The 15,695-nt window shown below is 29.1% G+C and overlaps 1 protein-coding gene across 3 annotated transcripts in view; it reads left to right on the plus strand.

The window, feature by feature from the left end:
• The window catches only part of neur (E3 ubiquitin-protein ligase neur), a 93,005-nt gene that overhangs the window by 60,001 nt on the left and 17,309 nt on the right, over positions 1 to 15,695 (plus strand). The window contains exon 1 of one of the 3 annotated variants that reach the window (XM_015328685.2): positions 11,613 to 11,805. The exons of the other annotated variants lie outside the window; for them this stretch is intronic. Coding sequence (XP_015184171.2) covers positions 11,712 to 11,805 — 94 coding nt within the window. The 5' untranslated portion in view covers positions 11,613 to 11,711. Of the gene's footprint in view, positions 1 to 11,612; positions 11,806 to 15,695 lie in introns of those variants that run through there. 3 annotated transcript variants of the gene reach the window in all.

Genomic DNA, 15,695 nt, shown 5'->3' on the forward strand with positions numbered 1-15,695 from the left:
AATTGACTTTGAAGTGACCATAGGAGATGATTCGTTTGAATGGATGACTGACTCATTTTTTGGAGCACGAACGAAGGGTACTAGTAGTAGTAGTAGTAGGAGGTGGCGGTAACGATTCATGAAGAGACAGAAATCCCTAGGAGCCCTACACCCTCGCGAACATATATATATATATATTACTCTCGGGACTTTGACGACTCTAGAGTTTAATGGAACAAATGTTGCGAGACCGCATGATGAATCCCTTTTTTTTTTTTTCTTTGACTATGATCGAATAACAAGCAAGCAAAATTCTCTGTGCTTTTAAAGTAATCCTAACTCGTAAAATAAACTATAAAATATTTGAAACTAGTCTCGTTTCGATAAAAGAAAATTATGTTGGTTAATTAAACACAGTTTCCTAGTATCGAAAATATATTTTATATTCCCTTTACGATCTTTTCATAATCATTCCATTTTGTTATTTTTTTTCTTCTTCTTCTTCTTCTTCTTCTTCTTCTTCTTCTTCTTTTGCTTTAGTTATTTTTTTGTTCTTCCATCTTGCTATGAAAACCTCAACGATTGATATTTCCTTGAAACACTTTCGATAATTTTTAGTATTCATCTCGTAAGATTTATATTTATTATTATATGGTGGGTTGTTGTTGTATGGTTTTGGGTATTAAAATTCATCATTCTTCTTACGTTCTGAAAACTACGACACCAACCATCGTAAATCTTTCCGTTAGAAATTTCACGAGTTGTGAAGAACATTTTTTTACGACTTTTCTTTCCTTTCTATTTTTTTTTTCCCTCTAATGACAAAATTGTGTGTGTCAGAAATGTGATATTTACGTAAAAATATGTACATTTGTCTTGTCACGTGTGCCAGTAAACTATACCTTAATGGAAAAAATAAATCTTATAATATAATATCCATAATTTTTTATTATGTATATTGTATTATAAAAAATAAATGAAAAAAATTGTTATTCTTAAATTATATCAAAATTTACTGTCACATATTAAGTCATTAAATATGAAATGTCTGATTTTGATGTGAAAATAATACGAGTAAATCAGACATTTCATAGTTAATAATAATCTAATAATTATCAATTCATATTTTGTTTTCTTTTTTTATTTAGACTTGTTTCTGATTAGACGAGAATAATTTGAATAACAAGACAACCTATTCAAAATTTGCAAAGTACAGAAATCATGATGCGACCATTTCTTTCCCTAATTTGTGTGTAGCTTGTTACACGAAATATCCTTTTTAATAAACGCCTACATAATTCTACTACTACTTATTACGAAAATGATGCGAAATGAAATACGCATTACGTATGAATAGTAAACGAAGAAAACTACCTACCCACGCTTAATTTAGATAAAGAAATAACATAGCGCTTCAATGACTTTAGAGAGAGAGAGAGAGAGAGAGAGAGTCAACGACTTGAATGAAGAATATACGAGATGATTTAATTGTTAAAAGTGTCAAAGTTCAAAACGTTATAAACGTGACGTGACCCTTAGTTAGAATCAAACTTTCTTTCATTCTTTTTTATTAACCCACCTACGTACATATATATATATGTATCTTTCAAAGAAAACGCCCGTTATTATTACATCTAATCACAGGAAGTTTGTCAATGATAACGTATGTACGGTTGACTAAAGAATAAAAGAACCAAAAAAAAAATAAAATGAGGTCACTCTGATTATCACTTATGTAATGATTCAAATAATTATTTGAAATTAGTCATTCGTGTAAAATTGATCGATTAGGTGAATCGTTTAAATAATAATTAAATAAAATCATTTTAGAACAAATTTACTCTCTCTCTATCTCTATCTCTATCTTTCATTTACTAGAAAGTACAATCAAACAAAAGACTTAATTAGGAATTTTAATTGGCTTAACGATCTTCTTCTTCTTTTTCTTCTTCTTCTTTTGCTTATTCGTCCAATCTTTATTCATAAACTTAGCAAACAAGGCCAATTTCATTACACAACGAGATGAATGCAGTTAAAATAGTGATTAAGTTAAATAAAGTTTACAACATAGTTAAAATTGTATTCGTATTAATTTTAATATATATATTAATTTTTTTTTTTAATTATAATTAAAAATTATATTATTATTTATATAATAATAATAATGTTTTTTTTTGTTTAACCCTTTGAGTGCTGAATACTTTTAATTTAAAATGTTTTGTAATACAATAAATTAATGTTTAATAATTAAAGTTTTTCTTTCTAAATATATTTGAATGAATTAATATAAACATTACATTATTTTTACATTAATTTTTACCAAACGCATATATGCGTCCACAGCACACTAAGGGTTAACTTTCGTTGTCCACGAGGGCGCCCTCGTTTGAAAGCATGCACCGTTTTGTGTTCGCCAAAATCAAATCATGACGAGTACACTCGTCAATCATGGTTAATTGGTTAATCGTTTATCATAGTTAAAAGAAGTATTTTATTTTTTTTTATTTTCTTATCGAAATTTCGAAAATGTTTTTTTCTCACACACCCTACGATCGAACTTACGAATTTTAAGTAAACTTATGGTTAGATATATATGTTACTAATTTCATGAAATTCCTCGAAGGCCATGTGTGGCGAGCCGCGAAAGTGTTCCTTTTGCTATAAACCAACGACGTTAGGTATAAACGTGAATGAAAACGTTCTGATTTTATAGCATGATCACGAATGATATAAACATCAAACTTCCTTCGATTTCTTCTTCGTTTATCAATCGAAAGTAAAATCATTCAGATGAAGAAATTCAAGGATAAATAATTATTATTCTAACCAGATCATTCAATTCTTTGAATTTTTTCAAACTAAATAATTGTAATATAATAAATTATATATATATATATATATTAATCGTTGAAAATTTATTACGTATTTTTAATTTGTGCAATTTCTAAACAAAATGCATAAAAAAAAAATATTCGTTTTTAAATAAAAGAAAATATTTTTGTTCGTTATCCAATTTATCACGTATTTTTAATTCGTGCAATTTCTATACAAAATGCATCAAAAATCATTCTAATGAAAAAATTCAACTATAAATAATAATTATTCTAACCAGATCATTCATTTTGCTCATTTTCAAATAAATAATTACAAAATATAATAGTTTATATATTAATATTAATATTATATTATATATTATATTAAATTAAATAATAATTAATATTAAAAGAAAATATTTTTCTTCGTTATCCAATTTATCAGGCATTTTTAATTCGTGTAATTTCTAAAAAAAAAAAAAAAATGCATACTAAACTAAACTAAAATTTCTAATTACTTCTAAACTAAAATTACATTTCATAGATGTATATGCATATTTTATTTAATTTTTTTTTTTTTTTGTGCTTTTTAATTAAACTGTTCACGATAGGAAAAGATATACAATGCAGACTGAATAATTTTAATGTTAAATTTGATCGTATGGTATTTCAATATACCTTGTTAGTTAAAATGGGGAAACGATCAAACTGAAACTTCTACGTCGAATGCAAATTTTCTCGTGTGTGTTTGTTAGTAGTTAGTGAAGAAAATCGAAAGAGAGAGAGAAAGAGAGAGAGAAATGAGGTCTCTCTCGTAATCGACGAAATTTCGGTGTAAACTTCGTTCGACTTGTGATTTATGTATCTTCGTTTGTTAATCGTCCTTCTGCGAATCGTCTAGAAAGTTTCTATAAACTTTTCTCGTAAATTTGGATTTGAAAACAACCAGAATGAAAGAAAGGAAAGAAAAGAAAGAAAGATATATTTTAAATGGTTTTTTTTTTCTAAACGAGATTTTGAGATTCTCTCTCTCTCTCTCTCGTGTTGTTGTCGTTGTCTTTTCATTGATTGAGTTTAAAAAAAAAAAAAATACATTTAAAAAAAGGGACAAAAGTATGCTGAGTTTATTCAGTGGATAAAAATGTAAAAAAGAAAGAAAAAAAAAGAAATAGTCTTCAACATTAATCAAACTTACTCTAGTTCGTCCTTCTTGATAATGCACGAGTAATTCGATCGATCGATACGTCGACGACATTAACGAGAGGCCTCTACCATGCATTATTAAATACATACATATGGATATACAGGAATACGTAGGACAAATTTCTATAGACCCTTCTTTTTTCTTTGATTAAAATCATATAGGTTCTTCTTTAGAAAAAAAACATTCACACGATTAACTCATGTGTGTTTGTAATTTTCAGCCTTAATGAGAATCCACTTCTTTAACCCTTTGAGTGGTGAATACTTTTAAATGAATGTTTTGTAGGAACGGAATAATTTATTATTAACTAGATTCTAATAATTATAAAATTTATTATAATTTTATATTAATTTATAATAATATATATATATATAATAATTATTATATTATATTATATTATTATATTTTAATATAAATATTATTATATTATATATATTATAATATTTATAATATAATTAATATATTAATATAATATAATTATATAATAATTATTAAATTATATTTAATAATTAAAGCTTTTGTTTTTGCGAATATAACTTAATTAATTAATATAAACATTACATTATTTTACATTAATATTAATAAACATGTACAGGCATTCATAGAACTCTAAGGGTTAATGCAACGTTGTGTCAAAATTTCAAGACCATCTGTAAAGTATTTTTGGAAATTACCGATTAGACACAAACGAGATTTACATTTTTATATATATATATATCTTTTTTTTTTTTTTCTTTTATATACACGTGAAAGAAGTGTGAACGAAAATTAATATTATTTTTTCTCACGTAACTGTACAAATTACTTGGCTGATCGATTTTATAGGGAAACACGACCAAGATCCCATCTGCAATTAATATCCTGAGGGGAAATCGACGGTTCCTTGATCCCTTCCTGTTATGAGAATACGAATCTTTCTCTCTCTCTCTCTCTCTCTCTCTTTCTCTTTCTCTTTAGTGTTCATCTTGATAGAATAGCTTGGAGCAGTTCGTGAGAATTCACATGCAAATTGAAACCATGTGAAATATTCATTCTCTTTCTTCAATCCATTCCTTCTTCTCTTTCTTAAAATATCTATACTTGATAAAAAAAAAAATGAAGATATTAATTGACCAAAAAAAAAAATCAAACGATTATTATTATTATTATTATTGTTATTATTAATAATACTATTTTTTCTTCAATTCTTTTTAAAAAAAAATTCGCGTCGAATTATTTGTCTCGTCGCGAGAAAAATATAAAAATGTTCGGATGTAATATCATATCTCTCGTGACGCTTTTAAACGTAGAGACAACTCGACGAGTGTTGTAGAAACGCTGTGGGTGGTGGTGATGGTGATGGTGATGATGATGGTGTTGGTGAAGTTCGTCGAGAGCGTCGATCAAAGCTTGCCGAGATACGGTGTCGATCGTGAACTGGAAAAAAAAAAAAGAAAAAAAAAAGAATTGTGAGTGGAATTTTGCTCGACGTTGGCCGTCACTTCTCATCCCCCACATACCACCCCCATAGCTTCTCTACTTCTCCATCTCACTCATTCGTTCGTCATTCAAAAGAGAGGATGAGGAGGAGGAGGAGGAGAAGAGTGGCTCTCGCATTATTTTTCGTTTTATTTCAGAAGAGGTAGAACAAAAATATAAAAAAATAGAGAAAGAACAAAAATCGTTATTTCCAAAGCGTCCAAGTGAATTTTTATTGAACGTCATCAACATATGGCTAATCGTTAAAATAATCAAATTAAATTAAACAAAAACTTAAAGAAAAATATTGGAACACTATAAACAAAATATATACACATTGGGTTGACAAGAAAGTCATTTCGGTACTAAGTAAATATATATATATATATATATATATATATATATATATATATATATATATATATATAATATTATTGGATTGGCAAGAAAATAATATTTCACACTAACAAACCGAAATTACTTTCTTCCCAACCCAATATATATATACATATATAAAGGTATTATTTTTTTTTTCATTTTCTCTCTTTCTCTCTCTGATCACAAATGAAACGAAGTCCTTGTCGTGAACATATATATATATATATATATAACGTGCAGAGCTTGCATATCGTTATCAACCCCCTGACAACAGCCAGTCTGCTCAGTTGGGGGCGGGATCGATACAGCTTCTATTACGATATCAACCCCCATGGACGAGTATGGTGGTAGTAGTAGTATTTCTAGTGGTGGTAGTGGTACCACTGGTGATGGTGGTAGTGCTACTGCTACTACTATTACTGCCTGGACCTTGGTGGGGTTGAACTCGGTGACGGCTTCCATGGAAATTCTATAGAAAATCCGCTACGCGACTCCGAGGGCTTAACGCGTTCATCCCTCTGCTATCTTTCTTTCTCCCTTTGACTTCAAACGTGCTTTAGCTCCCCCCCCCCACCCTCCTAATTTTTCTTCTTTTTTTTTCTTATTTCTTTTCTTTTCTTTTTTTTTTTTTTCGAAGGGCCACATGGAGGTATCATGAAAGAAGGGAAAATTCATTTTATCAATAAAAACGATCCTTATATTATAGTATTTGTGTTTTTTTCGTGAATACTGTAAAAACAGGTACCTTTTTTTTGTATACAGTTCTTTTGTTTTATTATATAGTAATTACATTTTAATTATACTATAATATATATATATATATATATATATATATATATGTATATGTGTAATGTAATGTAATATTATTATTGTATATAATATAATTTAATAGTAAATTAAAATAAAATTTAATATGTTTATCATTACACACAGTAATTAAATTTTAACTATACTATGATGTATTTATATAGGAAAATATCTAGAATATTAAATTATATTATATGTATTATAATATTGTTATTATATTATATATAATTTAATAATAAATTAAAATAAAATTTAATACATTTATTATTAGACACCAATTAAATTTTAATTGCACCATGTGCTATATTGATCTAGTATAATATGATGTTTCAATTGATCTTAATTAAATTAATTGTTTAATAATTTGAAGATTTACGATCAACATACTTTTTATTATTTTACAAAACAATTTTTATTACTATCGTTTAACAATGAATTGAATAAAAACATCATATAAAATAATAGAAAATATATTCCTGTTAGCTTTTCTCTCGTTTCCATGGGAAGAGAGTATGGAACGATCGATCAGACTGGACGACTACGACACGACGACGAGTTCGTTGCCATTCACTGACACACACACACACACACACATACATACATACATACTCATACACTTTATATCGATACAATGTTACTTTATATACGTCGAATATAACGTAACGTTATTCTTCCAAGTGATTGAGAAAGATTAAAGTGTGTAACATGGGGTCCAAGTTTACCCTACCTCCTCCCATAAACTAAACCTTCCTCCTCCCACCCGACCCTAATCCCAATTCTTATGCTTATATTGTATCACGAGGAACATTACGCGATCAAGTATGCTAATGTTCCGTGAAAATCATCGAGCCGCAAACGTTTGGAATTTTTCTACGTCAATCCTGTCATTTGTGTTACCTTCATGTACTTTTTTTTTTCTTTTTCTTTAGTATAATACATTTAATAATATATGGGACAAGCACGTTTATTTCACATATCATCCATCAGTTAAGGTTTCTCTCTTTCGTTTTTCTTTTTATTTAGTTTTTTTTTTTTTTTTTTTTGCTACTATCTCACTTTCTCACCGTCTCTTTTTCTTTTTTTCTTTCTATCTTTTCTTCATCATATTATAATACCTTAGGAAAAATTATAATGCACCGTAGGTTATGGTGGCTCAACTATAATCGCATTTGGACTCACGGGAAATTAACTTTTACCCTGTCATCGTTGAATGAATTTATTTGTCATCGTTGTAATAGTGTGCGTGTGTGTGTGTGTGAAATGTTAAAAGAAAATAGTTCATTTTTTTGCGATCTATTCTTAAATGGTGGTTGAAAACATTTAACAGAAATAAAATCGATCTAACACAAGAGGAATTGACATTACAACATGAATTTTCTATTTGCCAAGAACTTAGACGCATCTCTTTTTTTTCTTCCCCTTTTTTTTTTCTTTTATCTTACACATTAGACTTGAGAAACGTGACGTAATATACGCGTTAAGCGTATAAAATCCTTCCTCTGTTTGTTCATCGAGCTACGTGCACACCAACATCACGATGCACTTTAATTACTACCCGATGCGACGAGAAAGATTCATCGATGTAGAAGCAAAGCAAAGTATAAAAATAGAGTTCTCTTTCTCTCTCTTACTTTCTCTCTTTCTCTCTCTCTCTCTTTCTCTCTTTCTTTCTCTGACTCTCCTTGGCACCAAAAGATCGTATCCCCCTCATTTATATTTTTATTTTTCCTTTTTTCTCCCCCCCCCCCTGTCCCTTGACACAATGTTAAACACTCGCCCCCGCAAATAGAAGAGGACTTCCTCTTAACATATTCAACACTATCACGAACAGATGTGCCATATTATGGTAAAATCATATGTGTTATGTATCATATGACTCGTTAAACGAGAAAATGGTTGTTAATTAATTTTATTAACGAGAGGGATAGAGAAATCTTTAAATAAACTTACTGTCTTCTTCTTTAAGAAATTAAAAATATCTTCTTCATTGTTAATTATTATTTTTTATTTATCTTCTTAACTAATTATTAAGCTCTATATACTTTGATACACCATGTAATTATACTTTATGTTATAATATTAATTATTTTTAAATATGATAATATAAAAGATAGAATTTTAATTTATAATAAATTAAAATATCAGAAATGAATTATCAAAGAGAATAATATGAAATTAAATTTAAAACAAACAAATCTTTAATAATAATAATAATAATAATAATAATAATAATAATAATAAGAAGAAGAAGAAGAAGAAGAAGAAGAAGAAGAAGAAGAAGAAAAAGAAGAAGAAGAATATATACAAAATGGTTAATAGAAAAGATCACAAATGAATTATCAAAAATAATATAAAATTAAATTTAAAACAAACAAATCTTTAATAATAATAATAATAATAATTTATACAAAATAGTTAATAGAAAAGATCACAAATGAATTATCAAAAATAATATAAAATTAAATTTAAAAACAAATCATTAATAATAATAATAATAATAATAGTAATAATAAATAATTCAACGTAATAGAAAGTATGCTCACAGGATATTTCGAGTTCAAAACGCATGATTCAAAAATTTATATTCTTTCAAAATGTTATCTATCGAAAAGAATAATACAAAATTAAATAAAAAAAAAAAACATCTTTAATAAAAACAATGAACAAATCAACGTAGCAGTGATAATATGCACACAGGATATCTCGAGGACAAAACGCACCCCCCACTCTATGCATGCCATCGTAGGAGCATCGTCGATCGATATTTAAAGGTGGGGAGGGGGGTGAAGGGGAAAGGGGATTACTAGTCGAGATAATATCACTCTCTCTCTCTCTCTCTCTCTCTCTTTCTTTTTCTCTAGTTCTTTTTCTCTTTTAGGGTGCCGAAATTCCAAAAGGTAGCCACTCTTTTGTACCACCACCCCTCCTTTCTTTCTCTATTTCTTTCTTTCTCTCTCATTCGTGTTCCTTTTTTTTTTTTTAATTTACCCCCACTACTCGGATGTGTAAGGGAAAAAGGTGGAGTGGGGAGGGGGAAAAAGAGAAGGTTTTACGCCAATGTCGATAAAGGCCCGGTGTTCTCTCTCGATGCTTGCTGCTGCTGCTGCTGGCTGTTGCTGCTGTTGCTGCTGGCTTCGGTAAGGCCAGGTGGTGCACAACCGTTGTCACGGCTTCGTTACCATCCCCAAAGTACCTCTCTCCTTTCCTCACCTCTCCTCTCCTCTCCTCTCCTCTCCTCTCCTCTCTTTTCCTCTCTTATCCATTCTTGCGTCGTTCGAACAACATCGTCGTCTTCGTAGTAATCGTCCTGCGGGCAGCTGCAACTTTTGCGACATATATACATACATATCTACATACATATCTACATACATACATACATGCATAGCTACATACATAAATACATATAAGCATATACATACATACATAGGCGCATGCATAGGACATTTCTTTTTTTATTTCTACAAAATTCGTGACTTATACATATATATATATATATATATATTCGCGTGTTTATATTTTTTATATTATAAACAATATCGTTTAATTAAAATAATGTAATTATTTTTATATATAATATTATTTTAGATTATTTTATATTATATTTTAATATATTATATTATTAATTTTATTTTTTTTTATAAAAAATAAGATTTCTGTGTTTAAAGGTGTAGATAATTTATTTATTGATATTAACCAAATATGATTAATTTGTTAGTAATGGGAAAATACGATCGATGATCGATAACCAATGATCCAAAAATATCTCTTTAAAAGATAAACCTATAGATTTATTTTTATCATTTATCGATAAAAATCAATAATAAAAATCGGTCGTGGCGAATAAACAAAAATTTTTATCAGTGATAAGTATATTTTGTCCTAAAAAAATACACACACACACACACATATATATATATCTATATGGGATATAGTAAATTTCTATACACACACCATGCACATGCACATATACACACACACATATATATATAATACCTCTATTCAAAAAAACGTTGAAAAAGTTTCTTTTTATTTGGTAAGGTTTCGTGCTGCCTGCTGGTACGTGCGGGAGCTCTTCTCCTATATATGTGCATTAATGTGTAAAAGAGAGTAAGAGAAAGAGAGAAAGAGAGTGTACACAAACATAACCACGCACGTTTCGAATACTCATATATACATAACTCACACATAAATATAGACACACATATACATATAACCAAGCGCTCGGATAATGACAGCAGCAGCAAGGAGGTTGGGGCAGTAAGCAATACAGCAGATGGGGAGTAGTTTGCTTCAGCAACGAAAGCCAGTCGTTGTAGTGGCGTGGTTCAAGCTGCCCGCCTTTTACCCGACGACTCCGCGTTTCGTTTTCGTTCCGATTATTTTATATATATATATATATATATATTTCTCCTTTTTTCCTATTCCTTTTCCTTTTCCTTTTTTTCCCATTTTTTTACCCGAATATTTTTTTCCTATACTTTTCTTTTGCTGTGTTTTCGTACGTTGTTGTTCTTGTTGTTATTTTTTAGTTTCTTTCAAAAGGGGTTTGTACTTTGTTTCTCTATTTGTATTCCGTTCGTAATAATAATCGTTTTTCCATTCGCGAAAATCTACGGAAGTGAAGTATAACGTTCGCGTGCACACACGTGCATCATCTTTGTATGTTTTTTTTTTCTTTTTTTTGCTTCTTTCTATTTCTTTGTATAATATGTATGTGCGCGTATACGTGTTTTTGTTCCTTACCTTTCCTTTCAACCCCTCACACCCCTCTTAACTTTTTTCTTTCTAATACCTCAGCGCCATCTTTTCCTTCGACCCCTGCCCCCTTTCACCCCTTCCCCCTTTTTTTTTTATCCCTTAAATCTCAACATTTCCTTTCAACCCTTCATCCTTGTTTTTTTTTGTTTTGTTTTATTTTTTTTGTTTTTTTGTTTTTTTTGGAGTATTCAAACGGGATTTTTACGAAATTATCGTTGTCCAAAGTGAAATTAAATCTGAGAAAGAAGAAGGGATTTTTTTCTTTATGAATTTTTTTGGTTGAAAAAAAAAAAAAAAGAAAAAGAAAAGCAATTATGATGGCTTTGTCTTGTCATCGACCTAGGCGACCGATGACCATTAACAGAGCCACCAGAGTGGCACGATTGAGACTCTCGGGAAACGCTTTCGGTGAGTATAAAATAAAAAGAAGGGAAAAAAAAATTCTAAAAGAAGCAAACTTCCACTTTTTTTCTCTCTCTCTCTCTCTTTCTTTTTCATTCTCTTGCTCTCTCTTTCTTCCACCCTACATACGGTTTCTTTCCACCAAGCAACAAACTCCCCCACTAAGGATCTACCAACGCGTCCTGCGTTATAAGCACTTTATAGAGCGTGAACCTATCCAACGAGTGCACCACTCTAATAATAACAGAATGGAAAACTAAAATTACGTTTGACTAGAATTCTCTTAACATTGGTTTATTTTTTTTAAAATCTTATTTTCAATCATTTTATATTATCCTTATAGTTAGATAGTTTTTATAGCGATTATTTATATTTTTTATTTTTAATTTAAGGATTTATCATTTAAAAGTTTTGTTGCGCGTATCTTTGGGTATTGTAAATTTTATTTTTTTAAGTTTAACTTTTTTTATTTTGTGTGTGTGTGTGTTTGTTTTTAGTACATAGGATAGTTTTTATTGCTAATTTAAAGATTAAATTATATAGAAGTTATGTAGGTCTTTAGGTAATGTAAGTTTCCAATAGATGGCACTGTATTATAATTCAATTATTTCACGTTTTTTTTCTTCAGATTTACATATGACATAACTAACCCCTTTGCTTTTTATATTTTATTTTATTGTTATTGTATTATTATTTTATATATTCCATTGTAATTGTGATAATATTTTGTGTGTTGTTATTATTTACTAAATAGTTTAAATAATATAAGAAATATTGTAATAATCAATTATGTGTTTTGAATGTGACAAATATACAAATGTTGTCACTTTTATAAAATATTATTATTATTTTCTTTAACAAAGATGTTTGAAGAAGGGATAATAAAGAGTGGGGGAGGGGGAAGGAGACCCACCACACCCAAGACGATTATTTCTTTAAATTAGTGTTGGCAATTAATTCCTTCGTGTATTTAAAACACGCTTCTCTTTGTCGTCTTTTATACACGAGGAAGTAGAATTTCATTAAATCTTTTCTTTATTTTTGTTCCCCATGAGTGAGTCATCGTTCAACTACCAACCAACGTTCTCGCAATATTCTCTCCTCTAATAGAAATTATAAACTATGGAAAATAAGAAAGTATTAAAAGTTTGAAATGAACTGGTTCAAATATCGTTCTAAATTCATAAACAGAATCATTGAATTTCTAATATCTTTAACATAGCAATTTTTCTTAGTTCGTTTAATTAAATTGGATCGATAAATATCGCATAAATTTAAATGAAAAATAGAAAATTAAAGATTCGCTTTCGCATTTCTTTTTTTCTTTTTTAAAAATGTTCGTAACGCGAGTTATTTATTTATTTATTTATTTATTTATTTATTTATTTATTTATTTCAAATCAATCATTTTTATTTGAAATTATATTTGAAATTAAATACTTCATAGATCAAAACAATAGCATTTAAAATCAAACGAAGGTTTGAAATTTGAAACGATGCGATATTTGAAAATTTTTTAAAATAATCTTCAACTTAAAAAAAAAAAAACAGAAAAACACTCTCGTCATCTTTCGACAGATCGAAATTAATAATTTGAACGAACGTAATCGAAAAGAAAGGAGGGAGGAGAAACCGTTAATCTCCTCCCTGTCCAAAGCACGGTGAATAAAAAAAAAAAAACAAAAAAAATTTAAAAGGAGAAAAGGGCTGGTCCCGTTTGCTCCTTCTGATCCTGTCGTTCATCTAACTCCACTTCTTTTACTTACACACCCCCGCAAAGCTTCAATTTGAAAGTTAACGTGCGAAACATGACAGATGCACAAACTCACTTCGGTTATTTTATATACGAACGATTTAAATAAGGGCGTAGGAAAAACGAATTAGTACATGTGCGGCCACCCTACTGTGTCGTTTAACTTCGTTAATCCGATTGTTCCATAAGATGGTTTTGTGGTTGGTCGTTGGAGTAAGTTCGTGTTTTTAAAACGCCTCCTCTTACGCTATGGGAATTCCCATTTGGTCGCGTGGTTCATTTTCTTCTCCCCCTCCCTTGCAACTTCCTCCCACTCGTTGTGCCCTTTTTGAAAAATAAAATTACTACAAAACATTTTGTTTTTAAATAACTTGATTTATATTAAAATAATGATGACGATGATAATGATGATGATTGAAAAAATAATATTATAAATATTTTCGTTTGTTTTCAAGGAACAAAGACATCGAAAGAATTTTTTCGTTGAGATCGAAGAATTTGAGAAAAAAAAAAATAACATGGTTTTTTTCTTTACTAAAATAGATAGAAATCTTGATCCTCATTCAGTATGTTATCCCATCCACAACGAATTAATGGGCGGAGGTCAATGATTCCATAGAAGGTTTCGTTTCTTTGTCTTCTAGAATTCTTTCGATGACCAATTTTCCATTAGAAAAAAAAAAAATAAATAAGAAAAAGATATCCAATTTCATTAAATCATTTTTGAAAACGTTGATCAACGTTAAAAATCTTTCCCGTAATATCAAGAGAAAGAAACAAATAAATAAATTAATAAATATATTTAAATATTAATATTATAATATTAAGTATCAAACTTTGCTTCCGCCATTGTTCTATGAGCCATCTGTAGGAAAATAGTGGAAGCAAAGTTCTATACTTGGTAATAATTTTATATAATAATATATATTTGTAATAAAAAATCTTTTCTATAATATCGGAAGAAAAAAAATAAATTAATAAATTAATGAATATATTTAAATATTATATAAAATTATTATTAGGTGTCAAACTTTGCTTACGCCATTTTTTTCTATAAGCATAATAATGTAGGAAAATAACGGAAACAAAGTTCTACACCTATAATAATAATTTTATATAATAAAATATATATATGTAATAAATTCTTTTCTTTAAAATCGAAAGAAAAAAAAATAAATAATTTAATAAATAAATTAATAAATATTATTATAATACAATTATATTTTAAAAATCAAAATATAATGAATCTTTTAATTTATATTATTTATTAAATATTAACCCTAAATTGATTATAGATTTGATAAAATTTTAGATAAAATTTTAAATATTATTAACAAAAGAGCCACACACACAAGCCTCACCCATAGAAATTCTTTTCTATAATTTATCATAACGGTCCGTGAAAATCATTTTTACGGATTTCTAACAGATACGTGCATTCTCGAGTCTCCAACATCAAAAGTTCAAAGACCCATATAGTTAATATCTAATTTCCCTTCTTCTCCCCCCCCCTCCTCCACCCTAATAATCATTCTAGCGCATCTTTTTTTAGATCGCGTGTGTTTACCTGCCAAGTAGTATTTTTTAAAATAGCAATTGTTTACGATAGCTACAAAAAAGAAAAAAAAAACTGTGAAACACACACGCGAAAATACTCGTTTCCCTCCTCCTCCTCTTTTTAATCATCCAAGCAGATCATAGTCTACATACGAATGATGCATATACACCTGTACACATACATACATATATATGAAAATGAGTGTTTTTCGTTTCTCTTTTGGTACGTGCACGCGTTATTATGATTTTAGCGTACCTCGCACATTACCACTTTACATAACCTATATTACAGGTACGAGTTAAACAGAAAGAGATAGAAAGAGTGGGGGAAAGAGAAAGAGGTTTCAAAATGAGTTAGAAAAACAGAATAAAGAGAGAAATAGAGGATTATATATATATATATATCTTCTAGTCTTGGAGACTAGGTAGCTCAGGAAAGATCACGGTATCGGGCGTGGGAACAAGGCCCCTCCTCCTCCTCCTCCTTCTTCTTTTTCTTCTTCTCCTCCTGTTCGTCTCTTCCTATACTTCTACACTTAGCATCTATATATATATAGTAAGGATCTAACTTCTAATACGTTCACAA

Source organism: Polistes dominula, unplaced genomic scaffold, assembly GCF_049000335.1.
Source record: "Polistes dominula isolate Pdom_NZ unplaced genomic scaffold, Pdom_raw_medaka contig_28, whole genome shotgun sequence".
Taxonomy (NCBI): Eukaryota; Metazoa; Arthropoda; class Insecta; order Hymenoptera; family Vespidae; genus Polistes; species Polistes dominula.